The sequence below is a fragment of the Panicum hallii genome, chromosome 9 (genome assembly GCF_002211085.1).
Source record: "Panicum hallii strain FIL2 chromosome 9, PHallii_v3.1, whole genome shotgun sequence".
Taxonomy (NCBI): domain Eukaryota; kingdom Viridiplantae; phylum Streptophyta; class Magnoliopsida; order Poales; family Poaceae; genus Panicum; species Panicum hallii.
The window spans coordinates 55,820,300-55,843,751 of record NC_038050.1 but is presented as its reverse complement, the minus strand read 5'-3'; the positions used below and the strand labels follow the sequence as shown (position 1 = coordinate 55,843,751).

General features: G+C 43.0%; 1 protein-coding gene, 1 long non-coding RNA gene and 1 pseudogene across 2 annotated transcripts; 1 reads left to right on the top strand and 2 right to left on the bottom strand.

Annotated features, from left to right (window-relative positions):
- Positions 1-14,024: 14,024 nt before the first annotated feature.
- LOC112875735 (S-norcoclaurine synthase 1-like) lies at positions 14,025-15,728 on the top strand. Its single transcript, XM_025939690.1, has 4 exons — positions 14,025-14,309; positions 14,482-14,729; positions 14,854-15,178; positions 15,324-15,728. Exons 1-4 carry the CDS (start codon positions 14,046-14,048, stop codon positions 15,567-15,569), a joined length of 1,083 nt encoding a protein of 360 aa, XP_025795475.1. The 5' UTR covers positions 14,025-14,045; the 3' UTR covers positions 15,570-15,728.
- A 1,298-nt stretch (positions 15,729-17,026) lies between these two features.
- LOC112873887 lies at positions 17,027-23,129 on the bottom strand (annotated as a pseudogene).
- Positions 19,985-22,486, bottom strand: LOC112873888. The gene is made up of 3 exons (XR_003224840.1): positions 22,243-22,486; positions 21,441-22,157; positions 19,985-20,380 (listed from the first exon to the last, which is right to left on the bottom strand). It is a non-coding gene; the product is annotated as an uncharacterized LOC112873888 (long non-coding RNA).
- Positions 23,130-23,452: the final 323 nt, after the last annotated feature.

Below are 23,452 nucleotides of genomic sequence, written 5' to 3'. Positions count from 1 at the left end.
TGATCTTAATATTCAAGGATGTAGGAAGTTATTTTCTCTTGAGCAGTTTATGCTACTATGTAGATATCAAATTTTATCAATTCCTGTCATTCGTATTCTAAAATAGTAACTTTTCAACTATGAATGTTGTTTATACAGGTTCCAGAGCTTTTTACAACCACTCCAGCACTTGCCATACCAAAGGCTATCGCAAATACCGACCTGTAAGACTGAGCACTTGTTCTTGAGCTCGTATAAGAAATACTGACCTGTAAGACTGAGCATACTGATTCTAATGAGTAATCATTCAATCTTACAAATATCTAGTTCCTCATAGTCCTTGTTTCTTTTTAAACAGGTCCTTAGGGAGGAGGTGGAGCATCAACACTTGTTCTTGAGCTCGCATAAGAAATACTGACCTGTAAGACTGAGCACTTGTTCTTGAGCTTGCATAAGAAATACTGACCTGTAATACTGAGCTTTTGCGTTTACGTTTCGTTGACATATATATGTCATTTAGACTATGGATTTCATGATTGCACGTATTGAATGTATTTCATGATTGTGTGATGATGTATTTCATGATTGTGCTTATGGATGGCTATTTTTATGTTAATTAACTGTTATTTGTAATGCTGGAAAACTATGAAAAATGCTGCAGCTATTTTTTTAACAGGCGTCCAGTATTTTCGTCGGCTAGGTGGCTGACGAAAATACTGGAGCGTATCCAATATTTTCGTCGGTCTCGACGACCAATGAAAATACATATCTTTTTCATCGGCCAGCTCAGCCGACGAAAATATTGCTTTTATTTTCGTCAGCCATAGAAGCCGACGAAAATATATGTAAGCCGACGAAAATGCGTTCATTTTCGTCGATTTTATTCCGTCGGCCTATTTTCGTTGGCCGACCGACGAATATATATATTTTCGACGGCTTTCTGGCTATTTTCGGCGATTTCTGGCCGACGAAAATAAGCTATTTTGTTGTAGTGGGTAGGACTCTCGGGCTCCTATCCGACTAGAACTTCCATGTAACCCTGTCCTCCCAGACTATATAAGGACGGACAGAGACCCTCAAGCAGGAGCACGAGGGACAACTCATGCCTCATGCAACAAATCACACAATAGATCACCCGATGACCACCTAAGATAATACAAACCACAACGTAGGGTATTACGCTCTCGGCGACCCGAACCTGTCTAAACTTTGTGTTCCTTGCACCTTTGAGTCCCTGATCTCAGCGACACTCTACCTACAAACTCACCACCCTGGGGGTATCCCTCGGTAGGTGTGGCGATAAAACACCAACAATGTGCAACCTCTGGAGAGTGTAAAAGTGATATATCAGCCGTGCTCACGGTAAGAGCGGCCTGGATTCTCACATGACTTAACTAAATTGAATCTATGGTTAATTCAGCAATTTATTTGTTCCAAATTTATTTATTTATTAGTTATCTATTTATTTCATAAATATGGGCAATATTCACTCGTGACTTAGTACATAGGTTGTTAATGTTCAACTGTGCATTAAAATGCTTACTGCTTTATTCAGCCAACCTTTATTCTTATTTAAACCTTGCATGTCATTTATTTTCTAATATACCTGCTGAGTACTAACCATAAGTGTACTCACACTTGCTAAAATCGCTGCTTAGAAGGGAAAGTTGCTGTGAAGTTTTCTAAAGATGTTGCTGAGTTCTAGACGTATGCAACCCCCGGTCGATTGCCTGTGAAGTTAGAGCCTTAGTTTCCAGAATAAAGCTGTGTATCTCTGATAGATTTTTAGTTATTGTAAGTTTCTTTTTCGTGATATTGTTGCTCAATATTCCATTATGACGTCGCTGTATGTATGGAATTTGATCATGACATACATATAGTTATGAATTCGATTTTATTTTAAAAACTGAGTGTGACATCCCGCCATCAGTTACTGATATTGTTGAAGAGTTGTTAGTTATTATTCCCCAGCTTGCCTCCATTAGGGTGCTAGAACATAATGTATCAGAGACCTGCGAAAATCTAAACTGCAGTGATTAGTTATCAGGACAGAAGATACTTATGGAACAACCGTAACAGATTATTAATAAATAGATCCTGCATGTTAACAGATTATTAATAAGTAGATCCTGCATGTTCTAAGGCATTATATTCTTCAAATGGTTATGTTAACAATAGCATTTAGAAAAATAGAGGCACTAATAGTGAATTTACTTTTCCTTTATGACATGTTGTCTTATGTTTAGTGAAGATATCAATGCATATGATAGACCATTTATACTCTGGCGTAGGAAGCCGCGGGAAGCCTAGCGCGGGCAAGCAGCACGTAACAACAACGGAGATCCTTTCTTATAAAACTGAAGCAAGAAAGGCTTAATGCCATAAGTAACATTAATTTAGGTCTCTATTGAGAAAATAGCACATCGAGAACAACATAAGGCTGTAGATGCACAATGATGCATAAATCAGCCGTCTAACACCTACACCACGTAAACGCTATATACCTCCCAATCGGCGTGAAACACGCTTGTTGTGAAACATCACATTAGTGATCAATTACTTTATTTAGTTAATTGTATCATAATCACCCAAGGAGCCAACTCCAAAGGGCCTCACCAAGGGGCCTCTCCAAGGGGCCAACTCTAAGGGACATCATGCCCTTTGAGCTTGTGTGTGTGTGTCTATATATATATATATATATGTATATATATGTGTGTGTAAACAATCCCATCAATGAGAATCACTTGAGACTCTTGCAACTCTTGTCACTTTTCATTCTCTCTCACTTTTACTCTTCAACATGTTATCACGCACGCATGCTCTACAACAACGAGCAAAGGAAAGAGGCCACGAGGCCTAAACTCCATCCGGTAAGCATGGATCCATGCCATCTTCGTTTCTTTGCAACACAATGAGGATTCCTTGTTCTTTCTCTTCACGGCCAGCAATGGAACAATCGACGGCGTTTACATGCACGTCGTGGCCGGGGTAATCTTTTACATAGCCGCCATAGACGTCGTTTCTTCGCTGCAACGACAACCGCCAGCAACGCCGGCTTCGGCCCTTAGGCCGGACCCCAAGTGGCCATGGACAAGCCTCCAACACTTACTTCACTGCCGCAAATGCCGCATATATCTTCGTCGGAAGCACCATGGCCATGCATCCAAATTTCATCCTTGGAACCATGGCTGCACGACGGGGTGCACCGCCGTTCTACAATGACAATGGTGCAGCGGCATCCTCGGCGCCCGTACTGCCGTCGCAAATGAAGGCGACAGCGGCAGCAGCGGCACCCTCGGCGCGTGCTCCTTCTCCTCCTCCACCAGGGGCGCCCTCAGCGCCTGCCACCCCTCCATGCGCGGCGGTTGAGGCAGGGGGGTGACGAAGGGGCACGACGATTCGGGCATCACCCAACCGCCCCCTCCCCAAAAGACCGATTCCCCGGCTGCGGCCTCCGGCCGGGCCTCAGCAGGCTGGTTCCAGGCTGTCGCGGCAAACCGGCCCAAGAGGCCAGATCAGCCCCCCTTCTCTTTTCTTTCTGCAGAAAAGCTTCCGGATTTTATCTTAATTATATGTTTAGAATAGTTTCTATTCTACATATTTTATTTAAATCCCTGGATTGTTCTACATTCATGTATTGTCTTGTACATTATATACAAATACCTTGGTATTGGCACAAATGTAATATGGATGCTATATTTATTATCGTTGAGCATTTTGTGATCATCAGATCCTGTATTCTGTTGTGCAAATTTTAGAACAATTTTCCTTGTGCCATTATAGTGTTGATATATTTCAAATTGGCACTTACTTTTCTACATCCGTAGAACATTTATGCAAAATTAAATTAAGGCATATAAAAGTAGCTTTTTTGGAATAACACAAGGTGATGCGACCTAGGCGCTGTCGATAAGTTCTTTTCTAAGAATTTATTTGCCCTAAGACCGTGCTTGTAGGTATTGAATTACTTGCTCATCACTGAGAGATCTACATCATATGATGACTACCTTTCAGAGTGTACACCCAAAATTCACATAAATGGACAATTTTTATATGACTATCAAGTCATCTACTCCCTTAGGAATTAATCTATATTTTAAAGTAGTTGCACTGCTCTTTGTCCTAGACCTTAATTTTGCATATTTATGACATGATATATAATTTACTTCAGTAAATTAATCCTACACATGATCCTTCATGTAAAAATAGCTCATCTAGTAAATAAAGATTTCGCTGAACTTGCAGCAGATGGTAGCAACTATCGGACATGGACTATGGATATGAAATTAATGCTATCAGCAAAATGTTTCGTTAATGCATTAATGAACCTAATCCAGAAACTCCTATTTCAAAAAGCCATCCAAGTTTACGACCTTGCATTTTCCATGGCATCACTTTGATTATGATCTTAAGAATGAATATATGATGGAATAAGACCTTAGAAATCTTTGGGTTTCACTCAAAGAGTGCTATAATCAATAGCAAGCTATAATTCTACCAGAATTGTATTCCGCAGGTACACAAGATTTGTTCCAAAGCATCAATTCTGCAATCAACCTTTGGATGATGCAGAAAAGATTGAAAAGACTTTGTCTATATTTCTCCCCACAAGCAGGTTATTGCAACAATAATACCGCCACCACAACTATGCTAAATATTATGACTTGATATACGACTTACTCCAAACAGAAAAATATGATGAACTATTAACAAAGAATCATCAAATGTGCCCTGTGGGCACATGTACCTAGAGAACACAATGAAGATGTTCTTACAGAACACAACAATTGGAAGATCCCACCGCAGTTGGATAACTTATTTAGCACTGACGATATGCTCGTGGAATTTCAGTCCAACGACATATTTTGAGACATCAACTAGTCTCCATTACCCTAAAACTTGATTACCTAGCCATATTAATATAATATTATATTATAATTATTGTCGCAAGTATCATAAGACATATGATACTGGATCAATAAAGCATGTACATATATAATCTATGAGTTAAATCTTTCATCTTATTATGATTTACTCACTATAAATTATATTACGGGAACAATTCTAATGGAGGAACAAATTTGTTTAGTGGACAATTTCACCACTAATACAATACTCAAGGAAATTAAATATTTCCAAACTCTCAATAAGAGCAAAAGAAATGTCACAACCATCGCTAATTGCGATGCTGTGATTGTGGGTTCAGGTCGAGCCACATTAATTCTCCCTACGTGCACTCAACTGCTAATCGAGGATGCACTCATGTATCCCGATTCAACTTGTACCCTATTGATTTATAAAAGATATATGTCATAATCGTTTGAATGTTGAACACATAATGACAACAAGGATGAATATCTATTCATCAGTAAAAATGAAGGATACATCAAGTAAGTGCTTGAAGAAACTCCTTCACTATCAACTAGATTGTATTTCACATACATCAAAACCCGTACAATGTTGCATATAAGATAATTTTTTAAAATCTTGATGTCTTCAAGACTTGTCGTGATCGCCTAGGTCATCCTGGAATTGGGATGATACGAAAAATTATTAGCAATTCACTTGGTCATCACATGTATACTTCAAAATTTGTGCACCGCATGTGCCATAGGAAAATTAATCTTAAGACTCTCTTATCTTAAGATAAAGGCTGAACCACTTACATTTCTTGAACGAACGCATTCAAGGTGATATTTGTGGCCCTATTCATCCATTAATGGGCCATTTAGGTACTTCATGATACTTATCGATGCATCAACAAGATGGTCCCATGTATGTTTATTATCCACCAGAAACCATGCTTTTGCAAGGTTCATTGCTCAAATTATCAAATTAAGAGCATGTTATCCGGACAATCCAATAAAAATCTATCAAGATGGACAATGCCACTAAGTTCTCCTCAAAAGCCTTCAATAACTATTGTATGGCTTTAGGCACTAATGTGGAATATTCTGTACCTTATGTACATACATAAAATGGATTAGCTGAATCTCTTATCAAGAGAGTAAAATTAATTGCAAGACTATTACTACAGAATTGCAAATTACCAACATCTTGTTGGGGTCATGCGGTCTTACACGCCGCAGACTTTATTCAAATAAGACCTATTGCATATCATACGGCTTTCCCGTTGCAGTTAGTATGTGGGAACCAACCAAGTATTTCCAATCTGTGAAATTCAGTTGCGCTATATAAGTACCGATTTCACCACCACAACGTACATCAATGGTCCCCATAGAAAATTGGGGATATATGTGGGGTATAAATCACCGTCAATCATAAAATATCTCGAGCCACTTACAGGGGACTTATTCACTGCCCGTAACGCCGATTGCATCTTCGATGAGGATAATTTCCTAGTATTAGGGTAGACAATATGTACCATAACAAATGCCAGGAAATAAATTGCAATGCCTCAGGTATTCAATCCTATGATCCACGTACTATAGAATCTGAACGTGAAATTTAAAAGGTTATCAATTTGCAAAACTTTGCAAATAACCTGCTGGAAGCATTTACTGATTACAAAGGTGTCACAAAATCACATAATCCTGCTGTTAATGTACTAGAAAGAGTAGAAATTTCTACTCAAAATCTCCCAAATCAAAATAAGAGGGGGAGAAGTATGGTAACAAAGGACAAAACTCCAAAACAACATCCGCGGAAACAAAGAAAGGATACTTTCAAAATGGTAAATGCAAATCAATATCAAGTTGATAGACACCAATTGGATATTGAAAATCCAAATAATATGGATGTTCAACAGACACACCATATACCTAGCACAAATATGTACAAAAATATAAGTGCTAGGACATCAGAAAACCTTAACTCTATTACTTTTGGAAATATTGAAGAGTCACAAATGGTAAATAAAATCTCTACTAATTACATTGATTCTGGAGAATCATTCAATAGAAAAACTACAATTGTCGATATTAATTTCTGCTCTAAGATTGCAATTTGCCTTCAACCTGATCTAGAAAATAAGTCCATGGCAGAGTGCATCAAGCACTCTGGCTGGATCAAATGAAAGGAAGCAATCGTGGCAGAATTGCACTCGCTCAAAAAAGCGAGAGGTATTCTCATCAGTTATACCTACTTCTCGTAACATTTTTCCGTGGGATCAAAATGGGTTTTCGTCCGTAAAAGGAATGAAAATAATGAAGATATAAAGCGAGGCTTGTAGCACAAGGGTTCATGTACAGACCCGGCATCAATTTTGATGAAATATATTCTCCAATTATGAGTGGTATAACATTCCGATACTTAATATCATTGGCAGCTTAGAAATGTGTGTCCATGCATTTCATGGATTTAGTGACAGCGTATCTTTATGGGTCGCTAGATTCGGATATTTATATGAAAGTTCCTGAAGGGCTTGATATTCCGAACAAGAATCATTCTCGCAACATGTATTATGTAAAGCTTGAAAAGTCATTATACGGCTTGAAGCAGCCGGGAAGAATCTTGTACAACCGACTAAAGGAATTCCTTCTACAGAAATATTTTTCCAATAATGATGATTGCGCATATGTATTCATCAAGAAATCCTTAAGTGGATTTTGTATCATATCTGTGTATGTGGATGATCTCAATATCATTGGAAATACACGAGATATAGATGAAGCACGCAACCATCTAAAGACGAAATTTGAAATGAAAGATTTGGGTGAAACCAAATTTTGTTTAGGCTTTCAGCTTGAACATCTCCCACCAGGGATATTAGTATATCAGTCTGCATATATCCAGAAAATTCTTCAAAAATTCAACATGGATAAATCATATCCATCGAAGACACCTATGATCATTCGATCTCTTGATAGGAATAAGGATCAATTCAGATCTAAGGATGAAGATGGAGAATTATTGGGACCTGAAGTTCCATATCTTAGTGCCATTAGAGCGCTAACGTAATGTATGTAGCAAATTGCACCAGGTCTGATATTGCATTTGCGGTAAACTTACTAGCTAGATATAGCACAGCTCCAACCAAACGTCACTGGACATGAGTTAAGAATATCTTCAGATATCTCTAAGGTACACAAGATTTTGGTTTATTCTATCAGTTTGACCAAGTTAAAGCTACAGTCAGATATACAAATGCTGGCTATCTATTTAATTCTCACAATGCCAGATCTCAGACAGGCTTTGAATTTTTACATGGTGGAACGACTATATCAAGGAAATCATCCAAACAAACTCTAGTAGCCACATTCACTAATCATTTTTGAAATAATCATATTATACGAAGCTTGACATGAATGTGTATGGCTTTGTAGAATGATCAATCACATACAACAGTCGTGTGATATTGGTTCAATCATGAAACTAACAATTATCTATGAAGATCATTTTGCTTGCATTGCACAAATGAATGCAAGATATAAATAGCAATATCACAAAACACATTGCTCCTAAATTATTATATCCTCATGAGCTACAGAAAAATAAAGAGATAGAAATCTTGCAAACTAAGTCATGTGATAATCTTGTTGATTTATTCACAAAGTCCTTACCTACATCATTATTTTATAAATATATTTTTGGAATCGGTATAAGACAACATAAGGATCTGCAAGTATCGGGGGAGTAAACCCTTAATATAATTTTTTTATAATCTTCTGATTACAAAATTGCACTTTTTTCCTAATAAATTTTTCGTATCAAGGTTTTCTCAGATATAGGTTTTTAATGAGGCAATATGCTATCAAGCAATCATATATGTCATATCAATATTTTCTTCTATTTTTTCAAAAACGTTTTAAAAGAGTGTTTCCTATGACTTATCCATACTTCTTCTTATATTTTTCCCATAGAATTTTTGAAGGAGATATTTACAAATTGTTTACAAGACCACAGGAAGAAATTGATCAAGGGGGAGTGTTGTGAAACATTACATTAGTGATCAATTTAATAATATCATTAATCACCCAAGGAGCCAACTCCAAAGGGCCTCTCCAAGCGGCCAACTCCAAGAGACATCATGCTCTTTAGAATTGTATATATATGTAAACAATCCCATCAATAAAAATCACTTGAGACTCCTACAACTCTTATCACTTTTCATTCTTTTTCATTCTTCCTAGCTTTTACTCTTCGACAACGCTGACGCCCCACCCCCTCCTCAAGTTAGTTCTCCATTCTATTTATTTATTCTACAACCCATGGTGTATGCTCGGCCCACATACTCGACTTAGATGTTTTTCGTCAACTTATTAGGATCCGCACTCAGCCCATACGATGTAATAGGCTGTCCAGCTGAGTTTTTCTTTACTTTTTCTATGCTTTTGCGATACTTGCATTTCTTGTTTCTTTAGTTTTTTTTCTATCTAACTTTTCCAATAAATTATATTTCTATGTTCTCATTTTAAATTGTTCTTATGGTACAATCATGGTATTCTAAGTCTATAAAACTTTTGTCCTACGAGTTTCCATGATACTGTTGCCTATGCTTATATTTTCTATCTCGTGTGAATTTGGAGTGAGTATCAGTAGGTGTACCGCAAGGCTTGCACGTACTCGAACATCCTAACATGCTCCAATATGTCGAGGATATAATACCACCCATATAAAAGTAGAGTCTTTGCCTAGCGTGCCCCTGAGAGAGCCCCTAAAGATGATGGAATACACATCCCGTAACGCGGCAATGATATGTGCGGAAGAGAATGGGAGGCTATTCGAATAATGTCATCCAATAAAGAATAAGGTAATCCATGTTTGAGCTGCTAAAAAATTAAATAGGATTGCGTCTCACATAGCTTCCACAAAACAAAGCAAAGTGATGTGGCAGGCGAACCGATGGTACCATGCACATCAAGACTACTTCCAGTGGTGGACCTAGGATTTTATCATTGGGTATGCCACAACAATTTTTCATACTCAATTCAGTATAGTACATATACAAATGATTATATAATTTTATTTGTAATTAAAAAATTGCCGAAGAATTCGGTACACAAGAATGAAAATAAGAAACCAAGTACTAAGTTCAACGAAAAAGTGTGAAACTTGCATAAATTAAGTACCAATAGTTCAAATATATGTGTTCAAAATATGCAAAAGAGAAGCTTACACATCTATAATAGTTTAAAGATGATTGCTCTTCTTCTTGTTGCCCAGTCTACGCTTTCTTAAGGACATGAAAGTCTCGATTATGTCATCTTCATCCACTTCGATGAAAATATCCCGCTCAATAATCGTAACTAGATAATCATCCAAAAAACTAGAACTGAAATGAATAAAATATTCGTGTTGGTTCGTAAGCAAGAGCTCCTAGCGATAAACACCACAAATATTATCCATCGCATGGATAATTTTTGAGTATCCGTGCCAGTTTGTCTTACCAACCGACAAAGATACTTATTTTCCATGCTGGCTAAAAGTACCAATTTATACCTCTGATTGTCCATGCTGACTCCTAATACAAGTCAAGACCGTTGCATTTTAGCTTACTTTAAAAAAATAAGAACTTTTTCATATAGATTTGGTAGAGACAAATTTAGATGAAAAATATAGGTTTCAACGAGACATAGAATTTCTATATTAATTTTTATTAGAAGTCGTTTAAATATCGAAATAGCTGACGAATGGTTTAGACAACTAGGATTGAAAGGAATAAAACGAGCCATTGTATTAGCAATAAAGTATAGGTAGCAATGTAGCATGGCAGTATGCCCTTCTAGGTATAGAAAAAGATTCTTTGCTATCTTTTTTGCTCATTTTTTTTTTGTCAAACTACGAGCGAAGCTTGGACAATGTTGCTTGTGTCCTGCTAGTTGTAACCGGTACACATGGGAGTTATTACGAATGGGTACAGATGAGAATTCTAAGGTAGTTGTACGGATGGGTAACAGCTCACCCTAATTACTCTGTTACCGTCATGGATCCTCATTTGAGATCAGGAATTAAGGTGAGCTGTGTCAACATTGGATTAGTCTCGATGATTATCTTATGTTGTTGGTCTGTGGACCTAGGATAGCCTTAACTGACTGAACCAAGCACCTGTTTGTTTCGTGCTCCTATACAAGTCTGGTGGACCATTCAGTCGGTGCTCGGTAAGCCATGCCAATTGCCAACCGACCATTGCTCCATTCAGAACTGGTGTCGAACTCTTAACGCCTTCTACCATGGCATAAAGAGAAACGGATTCAATTCGCTCTTTGCCCCGGTCGCCTGTAATATTTGGAAAGAAAACGGAATGCTAGTGTATTTCGTGACCAAGAAGCTACAGTGGTCACCCGCCCGTTCGCCAAGATCAAGCAACAAGGAGAAATGTGAATTGAAGCTGGAGCTATACCAATCTAGGTTGTCTCGTCCTTGGGTAACAGTTTTTTCCATTGGTAGATAATCTAGTCTAAGGGTTCTTCGGAATTGTATTAGCAAATAGTGGCAATCCTTATCCTTTGGCGCATGTTTCAGTATAGTGTTGTTTGGCAAATGTGTTGTTTGTCATTTTTTTTCTCTTAATATAAAGATACACAACCCTCCTGAGTATTCAAGAAATAAAAACTGACTGAATCGGATTACAGTCCCTTGTTAACTGATAAAAAAATCTTGATTGACTGAAATATAAAGAAAGAATTGAGAAATGATTCTTTTTATATACAAGCGATGTAGGAATATTATATTAGTTGGTACTTGGTACTTGGTAGCATCGTTGACAACAAGCAGGAGCTGTTACTTGTGCACGGAACAAAGTACCAGTAGTTTCTCCCAAATCAAGGTGAGCTGATGTAGTTACTTCTCTTAACAAGCCCTGTCACATTGTTTCATAAAAAAAGAAAAATTTCATTTTATTCACCTCACAAATTCAACAAAGTTTAGACTTAATTTGCTTCCTCGAACTATTTCAGTTGTTCCAATCTATTTGTTAATGAGATTTCTCCTTTTTTATTTCTTTGCCTACAAGTTGAATTTTTAATTTTAAAATTTACATGGTAACTTATAATATAATGCCATACGCTATAAAAAATATATTTTGAATTTTCATGATTACTTTTTGTGCAGAATTGTATCTCTAAGATCAATTTCATATTAAATCTTCATAACCTATGAAAATAATCATGAAAAGTTCATAATGTATTTTTTAACATAAGGCAGCATTTTCTTTATCCACTCACAAAACTAGAACTTAAAATTCAATCTATACACAGAGAAATAAAAAAGAGAAATTTCATTAGGGGTAGATTGGATCAATTAAAATTATTAGGGGAAGTAAATTGAGCCTTAATTTTACTCAGGGGTTAAATGGACAAAGTTGATTGGTGAGGGTAGTAAATTGAATTTTTCCTAAAAAGAAAACTGAGTCACACTGAAATTTTCTTACATTAGGCTCGCTCACTTTTTAATGGCCGGCCTCAGTTACGTGTAATTTCCAATAACTTTCATCTTCTATGTACGCCTCCAACTCGATTAGATCCAGCATGAGCAATTTGATAGTGTTGTAACCTCAACATATAAACAAGATGTGCATGAGTAACTAAAGATATAATGTGACAAACTTTGTCACGGGAATATAAATATGCATGTCGGGCAGCTCTCCGATCAGTTCGTTTCATTCTAAAAAAGGAAAAACAAAATATATAAACGTCACCTAGCTTGGGCCCTCTTTCCCCACCCGGTACTATGGCCCTGTTTGGCACAGCTGAAACTTGTTCTGAAGCCAGCTGGTGGCTAGCTGGCCAGAGAAGCAGCTTACCAAAGAAACAGCTGGTCACAGAAGTTAAATGTTTGGCAGACTGCTTATTGAATGGGCTGAAATCCTGTCTGAAACCCAAACCAAACTTTTTCTACCAGCCCTAACTCTACGTAGAAACCCCTTTAGTCACTGACAACCTAGGCCCACGGTCAACCAGACCGGGACCAGTCAAGGTCAGCCATGGCCAGCCATGGCCGGACCATGACAGGCCGTTCCCGGCGACGGCGAGGCCAACCGGTGGCGAGGTTCGGCACCATCGGCTTTGCTGCAGCCGGGGACACCTGCAACGCCACCCGTGACGGCCAAAAGACTGGCCGGCGATGGCCGGCGACGAGCAGCGGCGCCCACGGCGGCGCGGACGAGCGGCATGGCCGCGTTCCGGGGAAACCGACGGCGAACGTCGCAAAATAACGAGAGCATGAGCATCGGAGGCTCACCAGAAATCGATTTTTGTGGTTGGATGACGAGACCGATAGCCGGAGGTGGGACTTCGACGGTGAGGAGTGGAAGGGTCCGGCAATGGCGGGGGCCGGCGCTGGGCGGCGCCGCGGGGGCCGGCGGGGGGCGGTGCTGGGCGGCGCTGGGGGCCGGCGCGGGGGCAGCGCGGGGGCCGCCGGCGCGGGGGCAGCGCGGGGGCCGCCGGCGCAGGGGCGGCGCCGCGGGGGCCGGTGCGGGGCGCGGGGGCCGGCGGGGGGCGGCGCTGGGCGGCGCCGTGGGGGCCGGCGGGGGGCGGTGCTGGGGCCGGTGGGGTGCGGGGCGCAGGGGCAGCGCGGGGGCCGCCGGCGCAGGGGCGGCGCCGCGGGGGCCGGCGGGGGGCGCGGCGCCGCGGGGGGCGCGGCGCCGCAGGGGCCGGTGCAGGGCGCGGGGGCCGGCGGGGGGCGGCGCCGCGGGGGCCGGCGGGGGGCGGTGCTAGGCGGCGCTGGGGGCCGGCGGGGGGCGCGGGGGCCGGCGCTGGGCGGCACTGGGGGCCGGCGTGGGGGCGGCGCGGGGGAGCGGCGCGAGAAGCGGCAGAGAAGCTGGTCCGCTCCCGCTGCTCGGTTACGCGCGTTTGTGAACTGGCGGGGGAAGCGCTTCAAGAAGCGAAGCGTTTGGCTGGAAAGCGGCTTAAAATTGCTCATAAGCTGCATCACAATCCGTCCCAAACAGGGCCTATATAGTAGGCCGGTGGTTTATTTCCACTGTACCAGTAATGGCTGGTGCCAATTTGCAGGTTAATTTATCGTACCTGTGAGAAAAATCTAAAGGTCGGTTGCGTCATCCTGTTGACCAATCGCTCCTAGCTATAGATACGTATCTGCCTTTACTCTACATATAAGCAGGTGATCGTGGTTGTCACAGCACATGCAGGGAGCGAGAGATAACAATGGTGCACGCGGATGCTGGAAGGTCTCTACTACCAGTGCCGAATGTGCAGGCACTTGCACAAACTTACAACGGAGGATCATCAGACGAGCAGATCCCAGAAAGGTACATCAGGGTGGAAGAGGCTGCAGAGGAGGTGATCGGTGGTCGTGACATCTCCTCTGCAATCCCAATCATCGATCTCAACAAGTTGCTTGATCCGCTGTCATCAAAAGAGGAGCGTGCAAAGCTTGGATCAGCGTGTAACCAGTGGGGCTTCTTTCAGGTATATGTAAACCTAACTAGGGAGTCTGGAATCCTGTACTCTTTAGAGCTAGTTCAGTTTGGCGAGAGATCGATGTCTGTAAAAAGCAAACTTACACCTGCACGTGATTCAAGTTTTAACAAGCAGAAATAATATCAAGAAAAATAATGTCTGTTGATGTCAAACACTGCAGCTCATCAACCATGGTATATCAGATGAAGTGATCCACAACTTCAGGAACGACATGGCTGAGTTCTTCAAGCAGCCACTGGAAGCCAAAAAGATGTATTCACAGATACCAGGCAATCTTGAAGGGTATGGCCAGCACTTTGTTGTTTCCGAGAACCAGAAACTGGACTGGGCAGACATGTTCTTCCTCATTCTCCGTCCAACCGATTCAAGGGACACTAGGTTCTGGCCTAGTCACCCTCCGTCCTTTAGGTTTGCCTGAAACTCACAGAACCACTGTTTTACATCAAGGATTAATCCTGATATAGATATCACTTCAGTACTCTTCTCTTTTTCCTCTTCAGTTACATTGTCCTTGCATGATAACTTTTGACAGGAACTCCATAGATAGGTACTCTTCTGAGACGGCAAAGCTAGCATCTTGCTTGCTGAAGTTCCTGGCCATGGACATGGGCGCCGAGCCAGAGTCTCTCCTGGAGATATTCAGAGGCCAGCCTCAAAACACGCGGATGACCTACTACCCTCCATGCAGGCAGGCCGACAAGGTGGTGGGCTTGTCCCCGCACACTGATGCAACCAGCCTGACGCTACTGCTCCAGGCGAATGGCGTCCAGGGGCTGCAGATCCGAAAGGATGGCAAGTGGGTCGCTGTAAACTCCCTTGATGGCGCCTTCATCGTCAACGTTGGCGACATACTTGAGGTGAGCATGGATCCTAGGTTTTACATCATGCCATGTGAAAAGCGAACACTAAGTCGTTGTTCACAGTGTTTCTGTTCATGACCATAAACTAGTGGTGACATTATTAGGTCTTGGTTTAACCATGGCTGTTAATGATCACTTGCAGATTCTGAGTAATGGAAGGTATAAAAGCGTTGAGCACAGGGCCGTGGTGCACCCAACCAAGGAGCGCATGTCGGCGGCAGTGTTCCACCAGCCATGCCAGGATTATGCCACCGTCGGCCCTCTGCCGGAGCTTGTGAAGAAGGACGGCGAGGCTCTGTATGGCTCAATCAGTTATGTGGATTTCATCAAGGGCTACTTCGCCGCAAAACTTGATGGAAGGAGCTACCTCGAGAGCTTGAAGAGTTAATAGAATATATATAGTTCAACTATGAACAGTCGAGATGAATAACGCTTGGTTATGTACTGTGGCTTGTTAGCTTGTAGCTTGCGTGAAGTTCGGTCTGATGTTTGTATTGCTACGTGCTGTACTGCTAGTATCTACTAATTGTGGCTTGATCTTCTGTCCCCCAAAACTTTCTCCCTGACACGTGCGAAAGGAGTTGATGAGCAGATAAGTCCGTTTAGATTACCTAGGACTAAACTAACTAAAGTTTAGGTAACTATTATCAGGTGACTATACTTTAGTCCATATATGTTTGGATCTATATATTAAACTTTAGAGAGGACACATATAGAAATATCATTTTTACCTTTGGATTACGCTGTTGATATACATGCATGCATGCACATAATGGGTGTGCCGCTGTGCTGCGGCTGCGGCTCCGGCTCCGGCTGCGCTGAACACAGCTGCGGCTGCGGCAGCACAGCAACTCGGCTGCAGCAACGCCAAGCAGTTGTGCCGAGCTGTCTGCAGCCGGCTGCTGCAGCTGCTGGCCAGTTGTCTGTGCAGCACTGCAGCTGCTGCAGCACAACAACACGTGAATTGCTTGTTTCTTGAAAACAATGTGACTGAAACCTGGTAAGCAACTGGCTGTACCATCTGACAACAGACATTGACTTGGGAACATCGTCCTTGTGTCAACAATGGTATAAACTGAAACGACGTTCCCGCATCCAGCTTCTCTCCTTCTTTCAGTCAGTCAAGATTGTTTCAGACCAACAAAGCAGAAACCTCGTCCCCATCCTATTAAATGGATACTACAATCCGTTGAGTTAATTAATATGCTTATATTCACAAGAAAATAGAACAAATCTGATCAATTTGCTAATCCAGCAGTATAGCAAGCTAAGAGCTAACACTAACACCTAATTCTGAATTTGTAATCCCCTACGGTAGTAGAGCGATTGGGGAACTTCCTGAACAGAATCTCACCAACAAACGCAAGGCTTGAAGGGTAAGGTACACAAATGCATGGGCCGCCTGCGTCATTGGTTTGGCTCTTTTACGGGGGTCGGTATCGGTACAGTACTAGCGGGCTGGGCCGAGTTCACTAATGTGGGCTTTTGGTCCATACGCGCATCCTAGCTTTACGGTCACGGCGCTCATGCAGGCGGCGCGCCACGGCGTCACGGCGGTCCCCGTTCCCCGGGGGAGAGGCAGACGGCCGCCGGTGGGGCGTCGCACAGCTGCTCAAAGCTGGATGTTTCCAGTTCCTAAAGGAAATTTGTAACCTTGCATTTGAATGTGAAAACTTTCACAAGGAGATTCAAACGTTCAACTCAAACTGCCAAGTTCAACAACACGCCTAGACGCCTAGTCGAAAGATGAACCTTTGCCATTTCAAGCGTAGAGAGCAGACGCTAAAACTTCTTTAAGCTCATAGTCATAGATCAATCTTCAAGATGTCGAGGTCGTTCAGTCCGTCAAAGCTTGGCCGAGAAATACTGCTTCATGAAATCCAGGTAGCCTATCGACCTGTACCGCGCCCGGCCGCCGCCGTCTTTCACGGGCTCCGGCAGAGGGCCGACCACCGCGCCCAGGCACGGCCGGTGGAACACCGCCGCCGACATGCGCTCTCTGCTCGGGTGCACCGCTGCCTGGTGCACGACGCATCTGTACTTGCCGTTGCTCAGTATATGAGACGCAGTAACAGAACCCATTTGTTCATTTCAGTTCAAGAAAAACTGAAGGGGCTTTTACTACTTGCTAGGCTATCCATCCAATTTTAACACTTATCATTGTCCATCACCTCAAGTATGTCACCGACGATGAGCACGAGCGCGCCGTCCAGAGCGTCGACGGCGAACCACTTGCCGTCCCTCCTGATCTGCAGGCCCGGCATGTCGTTCACCTGGAGAAGCAGTGTCAGGCCGGCAGCGTCTGTGTGAGGCGACATGCCCAACACTCTGTTGGCTTGCCGGCATGGCGGGTAGTGGTTCATCCGAAGACCCTGTGGTTGGCCTTGGAACATCTGTAGCATGCAGTGATGCCGGATCAGCTCCCATGTCCTTGGCCATGATGAACTCCAACAAGCAGCGTGCCACTTCCGCCGTCTCCGAGGAGGCGAGGGGTACCTATCTATGGAAGTTCTGCAAACAGAGTTGTCGGGATCAAAAGTAGAATGACAGTCGGAAAACATCTCGACATGTATGATTTTTGCGAATTGCTAGTTTTGGCGGTTACCTGAAGGAAGGAGGGTGGGCAGGCCAGAACCTCAGGTCCCTTGCCTCATTCAGCCACGCCACGAGGTAGAACATGTCCGCCCAGTCCAGCTTCTGCTTCTCTATCTGACACAACAAAGACCTGGCCATAGCCTTCAAGGTTTCAACTTTCAAGTGGCAGTTTGAAGAACTCAGCAATTTCTTTCCTCAGGTTGCAGATCACTTCGTCTGGCACGCCATGGTTGATCAGCTCAAATTTTTCGTGTTAAAGCTTTAATCCAATTAATTGCAAAAATCAAAATGGATCTTTCGGTGAAGTATTACAAGTCACAACAGATCTACTGATACCAAATTAATGAGGCTCATTTCACTTTGCTTGAGTTGATACACATCTATATGTGCATTTATCAAAACAAAACTACAAAAACAGTGAAACTTTACCTATTTTTGACATGAGTATGGATTTTTTGCGCATAGGGGCAGATGCCCGTGCCATGATCGCACCGCACGATCAGGTCATTGCTTTGGGATTGGTGCGCAGCTGGAAAGTGACATGTTTGCTAAACTCGTCCTAGAAACAGTAAGCTTGTAGGCTTCAGCCGGCTGAAGTTTACTTTATTTTGAAACATCGGTCACTTTATTTTGAAACTTTGTGCACCCTTTTAGCTCCCAGCAGCGTTCTACTGAGCCCCACCATGATGGTAGGAAACGCATATGGGCATGTGCCCACTCACTGAGTGTAAAAGGCTGTCTAGGATTCAAAAAACTCCGGTGCCCACTGATATCAAACGCGAAGCAGTTCTTCTTGGGTGTATAAAACGCAAGGAATGCGCATTCAGGGAGCATCGGCGCAGTTTGAACACTTGTGCAAACAAGTAGCAGGAAGAAGAGCATATACTAAGGACTTGTGGCAATGGAGGTAAAGATCCTGAGCAGTGGCCAAGCTGCCCGGTTGAGGTACACAAAGTTCTTGTCTCGTCGTAGCCATTGACACAAAGAGCATATACTAACCACTGGAAAATTTATGGCCCTTGATCACTCGCAGGGTGCGTGCGTTGTTAGGTCAAGTAGCCGGCTCCCTGCTTCACCAACTAGCGCCGTAGACAGGACGTTACGCGCTTATGGAGAAGCACGTGGCTGCTTTAGCGTCTTCATCACTCTTGTGCAATATTTCAAATAGATAGCCGACTAAAATATTTAGCTATCTATGCCAAAAACAGACTATAACTGGTTATAGCGGCAGCTAAGAGCTAAATTGTACATGAAAAAATTTAGCAAAATCTCTCCCAAACAGCTATAGCTGGAGATAGCGGAAGCTATAGTTGGAGATTTAAAACCTTGCTCCCGTGCCAGGCACAGTGTTCAACTCGGCGGAGGAAGGGTACCAGTTCTGCAACTTGTACTCATGGGACGTTGGATTCGGCATCAGGTTTGGGCGGAGCAGAACAAAAGCTCTGAACTACCGTACGCGCCAAGACATTGTCTGCTCGCGCCAACATGTCGACACCCATCTCAGTCCTCCCGGAACCTCCTATCAGCTCAACACCATCGATGGATCGGAAGAGATCGGTCTCGGACGCTCGCCCAGGGCGAACAAGTTCCGCAACATGAGCATCAGGTTCTAGGAGGACACGGAGCTTGTACCACCAGCCAGGACCACGCCGTTGACAATTGACATGCAAGAGAACGGGCATCCTCATGAAGGTCATGGCAGAGATGCTATCCCACCGGGCCATGCATATGTCTGGCTTACAGAACTCGGAGCCGGAGGAGGATGCCGTCCTTATCGCCATAGTGGGCGTCGGCCACTAGATCTTCAATCTCGCCAGCCCGCCACTAGGGGCGCCTGCTCGAATCGACAAGGTGACAATGTCTTGGTTGATCTGTTGGTGATTGGCCCAAGTGCAGAGTTTCTACTGTTTTTTTTATTTGCCCCAACATGGGACTTGGTGGTATATATTGTTGCATTCATTGTGGACAGTTGAAATAAGGATCCGCGGTTGCTTGGAATTGGGAGTGCACTCCGTTTTGCGTGCTCCCTTGCAGGTGCCAAATGCATTTTTGGATGTTACCTTCATCTTGACAATTGTACGGTTGAGCTCACGGACATGCTTAATGTTTTGCATCTAATATAGTACATAATGCACGTTTGAAGAATAAGTGCAAAGTGCAGACTTAGGCGGTTGCAAGCGTTTTGAAGGAATAATACATGAACACATGTGAAAATTTTGTTCTGTTACGGGCAAAGGGCTGAACACATACAACTCTTCTGTTTCAAAAGAAATATGATGATCGAAAGCGGTTTCATTTTTATTTGCCCCTCCTTTGACCACAAGCAAAACAATTCTAAAGTTCTTTCTATTGTGGCATGACGCAGCCTCACAGTTGGCTCTCATGTGATGAAAACGAGGCTTTCATCATGCACCCCTGTGAGGTATTCTTTCTCTTGGACGTCTCGACATCGGCATCCAGGATGCTCTTTTGTCAGTCAGCACTATGTCTTTGAAGTCGTCGCGGGGATTTGCCTCAGCATTTGTGAGTCCATGGCCTTTGAGAATTTTCCTCAAGATGGTGGAAATGTTATGGATTTATTGCGGTGCTTGGTGGGAAAAGGACCTGAATGAACAAGAAAATATGTGCCGGCATGCGGCATATTAGGAACACCGGTGGGAATCAAAGCTTCAAGGACGAATGGCTTTCATCACTGTAAGAATCAAATACGTCATAAATCAAGTTCTGTGATGAATTTTTCTTTATCATAGAAGTCGCATCAAGTTTGATCTATTGTGATGAAATGCTGAAAATGTCACAGAATGGATTTTTTCTGTGATGAAAAACTTTCATCACGGAAGCATACTCAGTTCTGTGACGCGTAGCAAAAATATCACTAAACACGCGGATCCACGTGTCCGGTCACTAAACATCTTGGACCAGTCAACCGGGGCCTACAGTTACACGTGTTAGCCATGTCGATCTATTGGTCTGTACTCGTACACGTGGACGACCGGGTCCTACTTCTCCAGTGGATCCCGCGTTGACATATTTGACCCACAACCCTGACACGCGGACCTTCGGATCCCAGTTAGCACATATGGCTGCCAAGTAGATATGTTGGACCAGTCAACCGAAACCTACAGTTAGCACGTCAGCCTGCTGGGCCCGCACTCCTACACATGGACGCCCGGTCACACCTCTCCAATGGATCCGCATTGACATAGTTGCCCCACAAGCCTAGCACGTGGACCGGCGGGTCCAGATTGCTACACGTGGCAGCCACGTAGACACGTTGGACCCTCCATCATCACATGTGGCCTATGGGTTTCAACGGTACATGTGGTTCACCGGTTCTATGACAAGTCGCGGTCATCATAGATACGAGGAGTTGATGGCGCTATTTTTTGATGATATGAGATGTTCTGTGACGCGTGTGTTTCATCATAGTTCCATAGGGGCTGATGACTGATGCCGATGAACTATGATAAAACTGGAATTTTTATTATAGATGTAGTCTGTTCAATGATAAAATTTTAAACATCACGCACAAAACCATCATGTGGAAGCTACTATTTCTATTTCTACTGGTGGAAGACAACCAAGGAATGCCAGCGAGAGAAAAATATTAAGGTGCTACAAGCGTCAAAATGCTGAGATTCGAGGTGCCGTCAGCTAGGCTTACCAGATAGGAATTAACGGATGCTTTGAGAAGGAACAACAAAATTCTCTACCAGCCATGAATCCTCTATTTCAGTCGGAGTTGTCAGGCTGTCAGCTGTGTGGTTGGCGGCGAAGCAAAGTAGCAACAGCAAAAAACAACCTTAGCTGCTTATGGTAAGACATTATAGCACTTGTGTGAGAATGCAGATAAAATATGGATAAATTATTTGTAGGCACTAAACTGACAATATCTTGTATCATGTGTAGTCCTGAAGTCGATGCACCTCAAAAAGTAACAATAACCTCAAAGAGTTGACGTTTACAAATAATAATACGTTGGTAGTAATAATAATAACACCAAACTGACAATATCTTGTACCTTGTTCCATTAGTTGGTAGCAGGGACTGCAATGTGTTGTCGCTTATCGCTTAGCATTTGACTGATAAGGACTGATAAGGGCGAAGCAACAGCACGTACAGCATGAAAATAAAGCAGCATCACTGGGTCTTACGCTGATTAGCAGTTGTGAAGGAGACAAAAGGCACAAATTAGTTGAAGTACTACATGTTTCTGCAGAGTATATATTCTTAGGAGGACATTTGGAAACAAACAAAACAACTGGATGTATCAACAATATGACGACGCAAGCCCATGTTACCGTCGGCGGAGAAGAAAGATCCGAACACCTCAGTTACAATGGCCGATTGGTGTCTGCGATGTGGGACGTCTGCATACAGCCTGCGCCGCGACCGTAAGGTTCCATGATATGATGGGTGAGAGGAGAAAGATAAAATCAAAGAAGGAGCTTGAGGAATAGAAATACAGTGAGGCGAAGCGCTTGATCGGGGAGAGGGAAGCCGTCCTAACATCGTCATCATAGCTGCCTCCATAGATGCCGGACCAAATCTGCAGGGGACGCCGCCTGACTCCATCGCCAAGCCGTGGCAGCGCAGACGCCTAGGACGACGGAAGAAAGCTGAAACGGCCGGAAATAAAACTGCGTTCTGCTTCTGTTCATTGTGCAAGGTAAATTCTTGCTGGCACTATGCATATAGTAGTGCGGGACGCACTTACAATGGTGCTTGGTCCACTATTGTGCACTAGCAGCTAAAGGCTGTTGGCTTGCAGCCTTGCACCCCCTATGGGTGCTAATTAAACTTGATCGTGTTAGGGTGCTAATTATTTTCAAGGTCACCTTGGTCTAGCTAAAACTGATCCACCCGCTAATGCATATTTCCACGTGTCGGCTACTGCGGGTGTGGGCATCTGCCCCTATGCGCACAAAGTATTTATCGTTTTGACATACTCTACTACATGTCTATGGAAAGAACTACTGAAACAGTTAAACTTTAGCTTCAAAAAATACTGCTTAGCACCACATTAAGACCTTATGGTCTTATCTAACTGTGCACCCTTCAAAAATAGAAACAGCAAAACATAATCTATTCATACCTGAAAGAAGCCCCACTGCTGACAGGCAGATCCAAGCTTTGCACACTCAGGCGATAATTGGGGATCGCACAGCTTGCTGAGATCAATGATAGGGATTGCAGAGGTACTACCATAGCCATTGATGACCTCTTCAGTGTTAGCCTCTGCCCTGATGTACCTCTTACTCTAAGGTATCTGCCCAATAGATCTGTTGCAAGTCTCTGCTAGTTCCTGCACATTTGCCACTGGTAGAGATCCTCTAGCTCTATCATGTGCCATTGCTATTTCTTGATCTTGCTGGTGTTGATTCTTTTCAGAACATGTCTTCTTATACTAAACACATGAAGTATTAGAAATCCATAGAGATGATACTCATTTGCATTAAAGATTAATCTACATAAAGTTTTGAGCCTAGCGTGGTGGAGAATCACATGGCCTGTCTCCAAAGTCTGAACTCCTACGGGTTGCAATTAACAATGTCACTTTCAAGAATTTAAAAGTACGCCGTAGTGGACTTGGAGTTGCAAGATTACTTATTTCTTCCCTTGAGGGCAGGTGCAGGGTCACTTTCAGATGATGTTCACTATATATGATTGACTACA

Coding starts and splice junctions, on each gene's coding strand:
- LOC112875735 (XM_025939690.1), top strand. CDS start 14,046: ATGGTGCACGCGGATGCTGGAAGGTCTCTACTACCAGTGCCGAATGTG. Junction 14,310..14,481: donor ACCAGTGGGGCTTCTTTCAG/GTATATGTAAAC, acceptor CAAACACTGCAG/CTCATCAACCATGGTATATC. Junction 15,179..15,323: donor ACGTTGGCGACATACTTGAG/GTGAGCATGGAT, acceptor GATCACTTGCAG/ATTCTGAGTAATGGAAGGTA.